This window comes from Platalea leucorodia, assembly GCF_965183815.1.
Source record: "Platalea leucorodia genome assembly, chromosome: 4".
Classification (NCBI taxonomy): domain Eukaryota; kingdom Metazoa; phylum Chordata; class Aves; order Pelecaniformes; family Threskiornithidae; genus Platalea; species Platalea leucorodia.
The window spans coordinates 94,252,166-94,266,906 of record NC_138826.1 but is presented as its reverse complement, the minus strand read 5'-3'; the positions used below and the strand labels follow the sequence as shown (position 1 = coordinate 94,266,906).

Here is a 14,741-nt window from a genome sequence, read left to right as displayed (position 1 = left end):
ATGTTACAGCATGGAATACATCGCGTCCTGGAGAGCTTGTCCAGAGTCCATTTCTCTTTCAAGATACAGTTTCTGCAGCTTCTTATGTGGAGAAGTGCTACTATGAAACTATTTGATGTACTTTTATACTTCTAGGTTTATAAAATGCAATTTGGCAGATGAAAACAGCTTGGCCAGCAGCCCATGCCACTTTAGTTTTCCGGGAACAATCAGTTTGCGCTCTGAAGATGACAGCATAGTTCCTACTACTGAAGAACTTGGAAGATACTTTGAAGGCATGACCAAAGTATTCGGCCATTTTCTTCCTTTGTTAATAGAAAGTTTCACTTGCAGTTAGCTTATTAATAGAAAAGATACTTAGCCTTACCTGAACCTCCTGCTGCAGACCTTGCCTCTGCTGGGAAGGATCCTATGACTTACAGCATAGCATCGTATGACATGAATTTCTAGGGAGGAGAGATCTAAAGCATGTGCTGAGCATCCTGAGCAATACACTCAAAAAGCAACTACACGTAAGGAATAAATGATCCTTAAGATGTCTTACTGTTCCACTTAGTATATCTCAGGTATCTTAGGTATCTTACTGTTTTGTTGGGTTTTTTTGGGTTTTTATAATTTTGCTTTCTGCACTTGTTTGTGTAACTTACTTGCTCTGAACATGACTTTGAATCCCAGGTTCTTTCTTCTATATGATGTGACCTAAGTTTTCAAATTGTTGTAGTATATCAGATCAAAAGGAATGATTTAATTTTCTGTAACAAAAATTGTGAATTGTAACATTTTGCTATTAACTTAATGATAGCAATATTCCTTTTTAAAAGCATTATAAGTTATCTTCATAGTTAATGTGAAGTGAATAATATGAATAGTCAATAAAGCCTTATTTTTATTAGGAAAGTGAAATTTAAGATTCTGTAATATATACAAGGCATACTAATTTTTTATGAAAATATTTTGCTGTGGCATGTGTGTAACTTAAAAAGTCAGACGATGTGTATTATGCAGTTTTGTTTGTGCACTTTAATACAGTGTAACCATTTCTCTCATGAGACACTAAATAAAATGAAAGACTATACAGTCATTATATGCAGGGGCCATTCCTTTCTGAATTGAAGCTGCGTAATTAATTGATTAAAGTATATCACATCTCCTAGTTCAAGGAAAAAATACATTACTTAATTACTTTGTAAGTGGCTTTCCCTGTTTTCTCTTGATTATGTAGAATGCATGCATACATAGAATTACTGAAGTGATCAATTATTTTTTATTCCTGAGTATCCACAGTGTTTTCAAATATAGTCCAGTAAAAAAGAGAGAAATGTTTGCTGGCCAGTAATTGCATTGTGAAACACAAAGGGACAGGAAAAAATACACACTCACACATCTCTTTATACTAAGTTGTGTAAATTAAATTAAAATATATATATTTTCTTTTTCTAAAAACATCATTCTAACAGCAGCAATGAGTTTTTGATGTTCCTATCTAAAACTTATTTGCACTATGACAGTGTTGAGTGCTTTTCTCCCGTGAGCCATTTTCCACAGTGACTGTCCTTGACCAAACCAGAAAATGAATTTGATTTCTCTAATGCAAAAGGTAATTGGATTTCTCTTTATGGAATGCATCCCTTTAATGACTGTCTCTGCTTCAGCCAATTTAACTGCAACCGACCTGACATTGATCTGGTGATATGACTTTAAATAAATGCCAAAGCTGGGAGATGAAAGACCAACTGTCTGATATCAGAAAGAACATTTCCTGCCTCGTCTTACCATTTTCCTCAGAAAATGTCTCCTTCTTGAATGTCATTCTTAGGAAACATGCTACCCTAATAATTGGTCATAGAGCAGCAGATTGCATCCTTCTACCAAATATAATAAGTATTTCCCAGAAAGTGTCTGGAGAAAATATTTTAAAAATTGAATAAAAACTCTCAAAATATCTGTTCTCCTTTGCAAATGTTCCTTACTGTGTAGACTCTTCCTAAGAGAAAAAAAGTATTACTAAAGTAGTGGATTAAATCTTTACAGAGGTTTTGTTCAGCATTAAATATTTATCAAAATATTTATTTAGATAATAGGGATCTTATAAATAAGTATCACAGCGTGCTGATCTGAGCAAAGAGTTACCTACATAAAACAATTAGTAAAGAAGGTATTTCGGGATATAACCTGTTCTTTCTTCAGGCTAGGCTTAATGGAATCATAAAATCCTAGAATGTGTTTTTCTATTTATTTAACATATTTGTTATCCTTTGGACCCGGTCCTCCAGGCTAATATGCTGAGCACTTTTAATCCCAAATGGACTTGGAACCAAAATTTAGAAGTTGAATGTAGTTTATATGTGTTTTAATTTAATCATGTTCCATGTGTTCTTTTTGATAAATACCACTAATGTCATTGATTGAAAGTGGTAGCTCACACTCTGGATGGTAAGCTGGATTTTTAAAACTCTGTATATCAAAATAAACGTAGTGGGGAAAAAAGCAAGAAATCTTGACTTCAATTTGGAGTTATTTCCTTCTGAAATCTTATTAAGAGTTATTTTCATAATAATCAAAACAGTAATTTTCCACTGTGTACTGATACCAATGACAGTAAGAATTTGTTTTATTTATCTGTATTTTGAAGTAGGTGCTCACCCCTATTTCCTTTATCTTTTAAATTATTTCTTAATCTGTACATATGGATAGGTTTTCCACTCTTCTGGATCTTTTGCACAAAGGAACTGATGAGTTTACTGTAATGTAACTTTCAGTGCTTTTTAGTACAGTTAACTTGAAGTAAGTGGATATGAAAACACAGCTTCCCAAAGGTGCAAGCGCCTGAAGGGTATTCACCTCCCTCATTTAGCTGAAAGTCATTTTTAATACTTTTGTGTTCCACCCAGAAGTAGTGCATGCACATGAGTCTCTGGACAGAGAAACAGATGGTCTCTTTAGATACGAATTAGGAAAATAAGAATAAATATTTCATACTTTTTAAATTCCGTGCAAGTTTTAAGGGATTTTCATGTTTCTAGTCCCGAGTGTGCTTTTATTACTGATACCAGGAAGCAAGAGGAGATTATAAATGGCATATAGTGCTTAATTCACAGGCTTGCACTCTCTGGCTGCAGTTCTGATTTCAAGAGTGGAAATTCTGCTGATGTTGCTCTCAGGGAAGTGGTTCCCCTCTCCCAGGCTGGACTGGAAAGCTTCATAGCCATAGGGGAACGTAGCTTATGTACTGTAGGTTGCTGTAACTTTTAGACTAGTTCCTCTTCTCTTATATTTGGATCTCCACAGGTTTCCTTGTTTCTCAAGCAGTTGCATGCACTTCTCGGGGCAGAATATGTAGGCCAATATACTTTATCTTGATTGCAAGTAATGCTAGAGATACTACTTTTCTGCTGTCTAACTATGAAAATTATCAGAACTGAAGCAGGCGTGTCATACATAAAGTGTTCATAAAGTCCGTGTTATTATTTTCTTCTGTGACACCAGTTTAACTGTGTATTATTTCTTCTTTCCCTGTAGGTCACTGATATGATGCTTCAGGACAAACCCTACCCAGACTGGGGAAAGTCTGCCAGAGCCTTCTGGAAGAAAGGAAACATTAGGATCATTTTATTCTGGTAGGATAATAGTAAAATCAAATTATTGTAAACGAACCATTTATAGAACATCCAAAAATATATCTTCTAATTGTCTGTGGCAGGAAGAAATATAAATGGAATATATATTGGGGAAAAAAGGAAACTTGGTCTAACAAAAAATTAAGCATTACAAAAGCTGTACATGAGCGAACAATTCTTAATCAAAATAGTTGATGTAAAAATATAATTTTAAAATTGATTTACACTGTTTCTTTTATTATATCTGTGATGCTGTTTATAACTGAGTTGCAAAATTTTTGCTATATGTGATAATATTTAGATGTCCCATTGTCAGTCCTTGTAATTAACGTAAGTAGTTATGTGAGTGTCCTTTTGTGACCTTGAAATTAATTACAGTAATTCTTTGAATTAACACATGAATGGGATTTCAAATGGTGAGTCAGCCTTAGATTATTAAGAAAAATATTTAAAAATCAATGGGAAAAATTGTGAGGGGTAAGCATTTATTTGACCCCAAATGTAGCCACTTCCAGGTAAATTGTAACCCTTAAAATAGAAAACAAATTGTGGCAGGAAAAATGGAAGACAGAAAATGTATAGTCTAAGAAGCAATCTGAAGACCTTATAGCTAAAGCTGAAAGAAACTGCAGAGACGTTTTTCAACTACATCAGAAGCAGAAAAACACATGAAAATATCAGCAGACTTGCTGTTTTATAAAAAGTGGATTTAGAAGGAATTGCTGCAGAGAAGTTGAAAGATTTATTTACATGGATTCTGCTACAGAAAATGCAATGAAACATCTATACTTTTAAAGTAGTAAAAATGAGGTATTATATTAAATTGAAGCAATTAAAGGAAATAATAAGAGAAATTTAAAGACTAAAAAGAAAGCAGAATCAGATGGCTGATTGGCTACAAACAAGGTTTGTAAGAACTGAAGGAGCTGAGCTGATCCAAATTTTATTAGCACTTAATTGCCTATTGAAAAACTGACTGTTAAAATTTGGCTATTGTTTTGGTTTTGTTGATTTTTTCCAACAAACTAGAATTATCCTACTGGTCTGTAAGTCTGAGTTCAGTATTAGCTAAATGGATTGAATACATCATCAATAATAGAATTATGAGCAAAACTCTAGATTAAATTTTGCTAAAAGAAGCCAGGGTAGCTTTGCTGAAAGAAAACCTCTAGTCTGTTAGAACTCTTTGAACATGTCATCAAAATAATGGATGAGGAAGAAATGTTTGATCTAATTTATTTGGACTTTCAAAAGGCTTTTGACAAAGTTCTTGACTGAAGGCAATTAAGAAAACTAGTAAGCCCCATGGAGTGTGCTGAACCTTTCGGAATCATCTCAGAAATGTGCAATGAAAGGTATAAATAAAATAATAATTTTCCGCTGTGTTGGTAAGACAGGGGAGTCCTGTTATTTAATGTTAGAAGTAGTATTCATTATTTCTATACATCTATATATTAGTGACATGACAGAATTTAAAGATGAAGTGAATAATTTGACAAATGCTAGCATGGAAGAGGGATCTTAGAAAGCTAGATGAAAAAAATAACATGATTGAAAAGTTTGAGTTATGGTGCAGAGTGGGTGGGAGCTCAAACAGCTCCTTGTAATCGTTGCAGGACGTGCTGAGGAAGATTCTGTCTCAGTGTGCCAAGGTGGGCAAAAAGGTAAAGCAGATGAATAAAAAAATGCTCGGATATGTAACAAGTGGGCTAGCAATGATTACAGTGTCATTTGGTTAAGTCAGTGAACAGCTCAGTCTAGAACATCATTGATTTTTTTTGCCCTTGTCTGAAGAATAGCGTTGTCTGAAAGACTGGAAAGGAGATTAATTAAGAGTCAAGAAAAAACTAAATTACACAAAAAGACTGGAAGAATGGAAAAAAGCATTAAAAAGCAAGGTGGCATGATAGGGAGATTTCAAATCTACATGCCAGACAGGGAGAACAATAAAACGCTATTAAAAATACTTAAATATTGTTGCGAGAGATGTTTTGACTTCTTGCATGAACTTCTTGACTTCTGAAATGTTATAAATCTGTATTTTCTTTCAAATAATATTCATATTAACAAATCCTACCAAAAGTTTAAAATGGAGATAAATTAAAAAATGATGGTTCTTTTCATGCATGATTCTCATACTAAAGAGTATGCTTAATGGGGATTTCAAAACCTAAAGGCTGACATAAATGCTTTTATTTTTAGCTTTAAGCAGGGAAATAAAATAGCCCTGGGCAACAGTCTACATTTTGTAGAGACATTATTTAGATAGTGCACGTTAGACATCAGTAAAAGTAGACCTCTTTTTTCCCAAATAAGTAAGAAAAATAGAGGGGAGAGTTAAAGTATTGATAATGTTATATATGATAGTGTGGGGTAGTAGTATTTCATTTATTGTTGCTTAAGCAGTATGACGTGAGCAGCCTCATTTCTGAAATGTCCTAAATGAAGCATCCGCAACAGTATGTCCTACACAGATACTGGTATGCCAAAATCCATTTATTCAGGACATTTCCTAGTGGCACATCTGTTTAGCAGAGATAGTGTAATACAGTGCACTGTATTTTAATTATTCCAAATACTAGAAATGTGATGCACAGTCTAAAGTGGCTGATGAAACAAAAATTTTAGATACACACTGGACTCGTTTTTCTGTTAACATCATTTTTATTTTCAGGTTCACTTTGTAAAATTAGAAAATGTCTATAAACATACCAAAGACAGATGGATTTTCATCAGGATGAAGGCATCATCCACTTGTTTATAACAGTTGATCATGTGACTGCTTTGTGTTTCTCATTTGGAAATGTTTTCAGCTCTCCAATGCAACTAATTAGCAAAGGTTTTGATTTAGCTTATCATCTCCCGTTTTAAATTATTCCCTGGAAACATTGTCAGCAACTGGTTGTTGGTTGCTCCTGAGGATTCTGGCTGCCTTTTGAATGTCTTCATAATATAATTCTTCCACAAACAGCTCAGCTAGCTCAAAAATGTCCATTTGCTATTTGCTTTTGTCTAGCCCATCACTAAGGAGTTCATTGAAGTGCTTTCTACTTTTTTTTATGGTGGTGCATTGGGGTTTTTTTTCATAGAAAGGTCTCCATTTTGGTCATTTCCAGCTCTGCTCAATGGCTACTTCCACCATCCAGAGGCCCCTTTGTATAACCTTGTTACAGTCTGTGTTATATTGCATAGGGATACAAGGCAAGTACAAACACGCTTTCTTACAGATTTAAAAAAGCGTATCGTCAAGATGGCTTTTAGAAGGCAATGAAATCTCTGGAACCCTGGTGGAATTACTGGGATGGTACAGACGTGTTGTGGGTTATGAAAGAAAGATACCTACAGGGACTTAAATACCTGCACCATCTGGCAGTCAGATGAGGCTGTGGTAGAGAGACAACTGTCTCCTGTGCTCTGTTGTTACTGTCACTATTGCAAAGTTACAAGCGTGAATGGAAATAGGATGACTTATATTTTTGGCTACGCTGATAATTTGGCTGTTTTAGGAGAGACAAATTATATGTGACATGAGAGGACTGGCATTTGAAAGAAGCAACAAGAAAAAAAGGTTGTTAAATTAAGCCAAATAAAGATCTTGGACAAGACTGACAACAAGCCAATAGCAGTAGCTAGTGATAAGTTAAATAAATAGGACACTATAGAATGGTAGTTATTTTTAATGTTGGATATTGGAGGAAGCAGAGAGAGAAGTACAATGTGAGAAGACTGGTTATTTTGCAAATAATTTTTTATTCCCCCGGAACACTGAGTAAGTCCAACCTATACTAAAGGTCTCTTTTTATAAGGATTTTTTAATAACGAAACCACTTGTTAAGACAGAAGACAGACAAATAAGTACATTAAAAATGAACTACAATTGGAAGAGAATAATGTTAAGAGACTTCATGAAAAATTACTTAAAACTAATTTAGTAAATGGTTATGGGATATCTGTTTTTATAGTATTTATAGTATTTTTCCAAGTGAGCAAACCTGTGCAATATTGAGCTGTCTAGATGGTACCCCGAGGTTTGCTGAGAGCGTTATGTTCTTACATATCTGCACAGGAGCGAGCTCTCACCAGCAGCACATACAGGTGGCATTGCTAAAGGCAGTGCATGCTAATGCCACAGTATGTGCTCAGGTTATATAGTCATCACCAGTATTAACATACAGGTCTCTGCTGCCAAAGCCTGTGGTTAACCTCTGCCTAGTTTCTGCCTGAAATCACTATCTCTTCATTACAATGTCTTCCGCAGTGGCCCACCACATCCTGTGAAGAACCAAACGTAGTAGTTAGAATAAAATCACCAGAACCTCTCTGGGCTGTGTGTGCGGTTTGGTTAATAGAGGCAAGACCCAAATACTCTCTCTTGACAAACTTCCAATATGAATTCTCCTCAAAACTTTCCTAACAGAGGACAGGGGAGATTATAATGAGCAAGACATAAAGAGTTCTTCATGTGAACTTTTAGCTATAGGGAAAAAGAGAACACCAAGAAAAGGAGACACAATCATTGCGTACTGGGTTTGTGTGGCAGGGTTATGGTAGTGGAGGGGCTACAGGGGTGGCTTCTGTGTGAAGCTGCTAGAAGCTTCCCCCATGTCCAGTAGAGCCAATGCCAGCCAGCTCCAAGATGGACCCAAGGCTGGCCAAGGCTGAGCCCATCAGCGATGGTGGTAGCGCCTCTGGATAACATATTTAAGAAGGGGGAGAAAAAATCCTGTGCAACAGCAGCAGCAGTGAGAAGAGAGAGGAGTGAGAATACGTGAGAGAAACAGCGCTGCAGACACCAAGGTCAGTGAAGAAGGAGAGGGAGGAGGTGCTCCAGGCACCGGAGCAGAGATTCCCCTGCAGCCCATGGTGAAGACCATGGTGAGGCAGGCTGTCCACCTGCAGCCCCTGGAGGACCCCACGCTAGAGCAGATGGATGCCCGAAGGAGGCTGTGACCCCGTGGGAACGCCATGCTGGAGCAGGCTCCTGGCAGGACCTGTGGATGCATGGAGAGAGGAGCCCACACTGGAGCAGGTTTGCTGTCAGGACTTGTGACCCCACGGGGGACCCACGCTGGAGCAGTTCATGAAGAACTGCAGCCCGTGGGAAGGAGTCATGATGGAGAAGTTCGTGGAGGACGGTCTGCCATGGGAGGGACCCCACCCTGGAGCAAGGAAAGAGTGTGAGGAGTCCTCCTGCCTAAGGAGGAAGGAGTGGCAGAGAGAACGTTTGATGAACTGACCACAACCCCCATTCCCCATCCCCCTGCACCATGCTAGGGAAGGAAGTAGAGAAAATCAGGAGTGCAGTTGAGCCTGGGAAGATGGGAGGGGTGAGGGGAAGGTGTTTTTAAGATTTGGTTTTATTTCTCATTGTCCTACTCTGATTGGATTGGTAATAAATGAAACTAATTTCCCCAAGTCGGGTCTGTTTTGCCTGTGATGGTAATTGGTGAATGATCTCTCCCTGTTCTTATCTTGACCCACAAGCCTTACGTTGTATTTTCTCTCCCCTGTCCAGCTGAGGAGGGGGATTGATAGAGCGGCTCTGGTGGGCACCTGGTGTCCAGCCTGGGTCAACTCACCGCATACTGGAATAGAGGAAAAGAGCTGCCGAGGTCTGTGTAACTAGGGAAGAGAAAATTGATATTCAATGGTAGATTATCAAAATGGTGGAGTGTAGCAATAACAGTGGATTGTGCAGCTGAATATTGATTGCAGGCAGGTGACAGAATAATACATACAAGCTGAACGTTTGAATATGCAAGTAGCAGACTGGAATCCATTTCTGTGGTGTCCCTGGCTAGACATTCATTGTGCATGCACACAATGATCAGTCTTCATTGGTGCAATAATGTGTCTTTGACATAGGACTCTTGTCTGAAATCATACAAAGCACATACCAACATGGAGAAGAAATAAATTAATACGGAGAATTGTAAATTTGTGATTCCCTATGTTTACTGTTTTGACTTTGCAAACTAAATAATCTTTTAGTATGTATTTCCATAAGCTCTCTCTAGCTTTCTTTAATAAAAACCAAAACTATACAAGCTCAGAAATGTATGTTAGTAATCACAGTCCTTTGATTCAGCAAGTTAGTAATATAGGTTTAAAAGCTTTTATTCAAATTAATTGTTCAGAATTGCTACAGAGTACTAATTCATGTACATATATTTATAGAGGATTGTGTTAGACATGGGCTTGTGTAGGATTCTTAATTGGACAATATTTTGTACCCTGGAAGTAGAGGAAGCTTCCTTATGAGATAGATAGCCACGTCTCCCACACAGAAATAAACCATAGTTTCTTTAAGAGATTTTCTATTATATATCTATTTGAGGGTTTGGTTTGGTAAGTTATATTTCTATGTTCTATGCTTTCATAGTCAAGATGATAAATGCATACTGGACAATTATGTTCTTTTCACATATATGAATGTAGTTCACACATTTGTTTCAAAAGACAGCTTCTTAAAACATCCATTCTTTTCATTATAGGCTGCACTGAGAAAAACTAATTAGACATTATAGCTTTGTCAACCTAAATTATATATTAACCCAAACAAAACGAACCTTTCATTAAGTTTGAGTAAAGGTTTTTATGATGCAGTCCCACAAATGCAGCTGCATGAAACAAGAAAATTATATATATAATGTACATGCCTATAGATACACATACGTTACTCTCTCCCTATTCTGGAGGTTTTTAAGTTCATCCATTCATTCTTTCATATTTAAATAATTTGTCTTGGAATAAGATACTGACTACTGAACTGAAACCTGGAATCATCTAGAAGGAGAGGCAGATTTCCTGGTAAATAGTATAAATAGTGTAAAGAGTATAGATAGTATAAATAGTATAGTATAAATAGTATAAATATAAAGAAAATAAAAATATCTGACAATATTATTGCTTCTAGTAAATCTTTTATTCTCATGCTATAACCAAAGTGAATAGCTTCAATTTGGAATCTGGAGAAGCAAGACAATAAATAAATTCCTTGCTACTTCTTTTTTGTCTCAATACCAAACATTCACTAAGGTCCTCCACAGAGGATTTATACTGAGTAATCTGACTACTAATCTAGGCAGACTTTGTTAAATATATTATGAGAGGATAAAACTGTCCATGAATAGTAATTGTTTCATTTAGTCTGGCAGGCAAGAAGTAACACATGATTACCATTTGTCAAGAGATGACTAAAATGTTTTTGATAGCATTTATTTAATTTCTGTGCTGGGTATTATTGGTAGACAATGCTGTAAGATTACAATTAATTAACACGAAAAAATGTTGAAAATAAATCATCATAATCCAGACCACTGGACTTTCTTTCATACAAAAGGTAGTTGTTTAAGGTTTCTACCTATTTTTATTTTTCATTTAACCATCTGATACTATGCTATCTGAAAATATTGTATTATCTAAAATATTAATACGTAAGTTTTTTGTTCAAACCTAAGTTTGATCCCATACGAACTCTCTGGCTCATGTCCTAAGGAATATTTTTCCATTTTGATGGCAAAGTGCTTCTACACTGTCTAGTATGAAAAAGTAACAGTGGTCAAGTCTCACCAGAATGGTTCAAGTTTGACAAGCACGAGTCAGACCCATTTTTGGGGACCTCATTCTCTGATGCCTTGCCCCGACTCCTCAGTGCCTGAAGACCACAGTGTCAGTAATTCAGGGTTCTCCCATCAATCTGCTCTCCTCAATAAGCACTTGTTTTCAGCTGGAAACGTTACTCAGTCCTCTAGGATGCTTCTGCCTCCCCACTGATTTCCAGTACAAGCAATAACTCCAGTCCCTGGCAGAACACATCTGGGAAGCGCAGTCAGTCCATGGGCCACCCATGTGGCCACATGGAGCATGTTATTCAAGGACTGGTAATGCACTGCAAGAGAGGTAGATGCTTTGCATGACTTGACTTATATACGAGCAGAGAGAATGTATCCATATGTGAGGGAGTGCGTGTGAAAGTCTCCCATCTGTCTCACTTATCAAGGAAGAAATTCATATCTTGCCTATGCCAATCTATGTTTGGAAAGGCTGTATCATGCATTTCCCCCACTCTATTTGTGATAGGAAGAATGGTGAGACAAATCATTCCTCATCTCACTTTTCTTCTCAGAAGGAAAAGCGTTCGAGGGAGACAAAATCAAGCTTAGGGAGCTTTGAGATCTCAGATTAAAAAAAAATACTCTCATTGTGATATCACTTCAGCATGAAGATTAGGTTTGTTATTTGTCTTGTTCAAGTTGCATAAAGTGGTCTCATCCTATTTATTTTTTCTGATGGAGACTCCTACAGATCAAACAAAAACATATGTTGTTTCTTATGTGTATTTGCATGAATAAGAGAAAGGTTGGCAGAGGGGGAGAGTGAGTGTAGCGTGGCAGCTTTCCTCTCACACGTGCACATCCACATCCCCACACACAACCACAGGCTGGAGACAGCAACAGAGGTGAGAGAGGGAGCTCCTAACACCCCTGCACAAACACCGTTCCCCTGGGAGGTTCTACTGTGGAAGCATTTCATGTCTTGGGTAGTAAAAAAAGATTCAGAGAGCGATCTGGCTGAAAGATAGTTATATTGAAGAGAGAACAGGATCATCCATTAGCTACAGTGGGGTTCAGGATTGGGCCCATAGACTTGAGTTTCACCTTTGATTTGGCTTTGAAGTCTTTGAATTTCTGTAGTACATATGCATTTTACAGCATATCTTTTCAGTTCCTCAGCCTGTTTAAGCTTTTTGAGTTACATTTGGTATCTACTTGCAATTCAATAGCTGATAGCCTGTTAGAAAAAGAGGCTGCTTTTATTTCTACATAATTGCTAGATCCCTAAGTATAGCCCTCATAATTGGATGGATATGGCACCCCATCTTCACCTCTTTTAAAAAGTACGTTTTATTCTATCCCTGTTAGTGAGCAAGAGGTGTATCATGAACAGTTACTAAAAATATTTTATCCAATGTGTAGCTTTAATATAACTTCTTAAAGTGCAGTGTCTGCAATGTTTCAGTAATAACGGTCCTTCTGAATTAAAATACTTTCACAAAATCACATTCTATGCCAAAAACTGGAGAGCTCTAATTCTTAGATGAAGATTTTCCTTAGCAGGTTTCAAAAGTTTTTTCTCTGAAATAGGCAGATGCAATCCTCAGTTCAGGCACAGGGCCAGTGTAGAAGGGATGTTGCAGCAAGTCCTCTTAGCACCTTCTCTCCACTTTCCACAGAGTTTTTGCTGAGCAGGAGACACCTCTGCCTCCACTCGGGTCCCATGGAAGATTTTCCAGGAGAAGAGCAGAATCACTGATGTGGCTGCTTGTTCTGTCAGTGCCCTCTTTCTGGTTAAGTGCTTTCCCTTCCTTTCTCTTCCACAGTATAAATCCATTTGTTATTAGCAAAGCCATCTTTTTCTATACTTAGCATTCACAGCTAGCCTAGACCTCACTCTAGGTCCACTCTAAAAGTAGGATGTGTCAGACAATATGCATTATGTGATCATGTAGGCAGAAAGAAAATGCTGAACGTTGAATTATAACAATATATAATTAGATAATCGTGACAGCCACCCCAAGACAGAAGTTCCAAGTATTACAATTAGATCAGCATGCACACTGTGGATGATTATTCATACAGCAGAAGAATACATTTCTGATGGTCAAGGTAGAAATTCATTGTCTTGCATCCTTGCTTCAATGTGCAGAGGCCTGGTAAAATCATAGCCCAAAACATGGTCTGGTCAACTTGAACTCAAGTCTGTTTGGGGAAGCTTTAAAGAATCTGTCACACAAAGACATGCTGCATGGAGAAGACACAGCCTCAGCCAGTGGTTTTGTGCAAGATGTGCACTTTGAAAGCCCACAGAGTTCAGTGGAGATCAGAAACAGTGCTTCAGCTGCTCTTGCTCACAGCCGGAGTTCACAGACTTTGTCATGGCTGTATTCCAAAAATCAATTCAGTTTTGTAAAATAAATGTGATGATTAAAGCAATTAAATTATTTCCCTTCCTGGAATGCTGGAGTACTTTTTTTAAACTGTATTTCTCCGTAATGACATGTTTAAATTTGTGCCTTAGAATTTGCTGATGTACTTAGCTGAACTCCTGACTCATCATCTTTCTCATATACCCATATTTCCTGTAAATATTGAGTGTTTACACATTCTGGACCAGAAAGCCCATAGGAATACACAAACTACAAACTTTTTATCATGGCAAAGACTGCAAGAAATGCTGATCATATCAAGAGTTCTTTGGCTTTCAGATCCGCATGAAGAAGCCGTTCTGAAACTGATTTGGGCCCAGTGAAAATCAGTTTGGAAACTACCTGGTTTTAGGGCCTGTGGGTTTCAAACACTAACACAGAGAAACTGTTTCACTGACATTAATGGGATTGTTTAACAGTGGGGACTGAGAATGCTCTCCCTGGGGACACGTTGGATGAGTTATAAGTCTTCCACTGGTTTCAGGAGGATATAGCAGTTATCATCCATTAAGCATCTGATTTAAAATGTTGGATTCCTCTTGATTTCCTGATAGTCCTTGATGACATGACTTCTGCTGTGTCTTGGACATCAACAGAATTTTGCAAATAGAATTTAGCAAAATTCTCTCCACCTTATCATCCTGTTCTGCTGGTGCAAACAGGCAAACAAACATCAACAGACGAACAATGGTTCAGTGAAATCACAGCTTGAGATCCAAAGTGTTGCACAGGACTAGGATGTGGCTGTACTGATGCTGAGTTAGTTACTTTCTAACTGGTGATGCTTTAAAAGAAGGAAAAAAATAGCTAGTTACATCCAAATTCAGTTATTTAGGGCTAACAGAAAAATGATGAGACTGTCTTTTGCAAAGACTGGACTTAAAGGTGGAGCAGAAAATTACTATTTAAATGCTGCCAGACTTCTTCCCCTATCCCATTCTGTCCCCTTCAGATTCTTATACCCCATGGCTACTATCAGAATAGAGCCATTTCAATAAAAATGAAAACTTAATTAAAACTAATGTTTCAGGATGTGCTTAGCACAACTATAAATATGAATGTACATATGATTAATTAGTCCTTGTATAAAACCTCCATTTAGATGTAAGGAGCATGTCTTTTGTTTCTTACTTGCT

The 14,741-nt window shown here is 37.2% G+C and overlaps 1 protein-coding gene across 1 annotated transcript in view; it reads left to right on the top strand.

Annotated features, from left to right (window-relative positions):
• The window catches only part of TMEM117 (transmembrane protein 117), a 221,393-nt gene that overhangs the window by 138,456 nt on the left and 68,196 nt on the right, over positions 1-14,741 (top strand). The window contains exon 5 of the mRNA XM_082308399.1: positions 3,520-3,617. Coding sequence (XP_082164525.1) covers positions 3,520-3,617 — 98 coding nt within the window. The remainder of the gene's footprint in view (positions 1-3,519; positions 3,618-14,741) is intronic.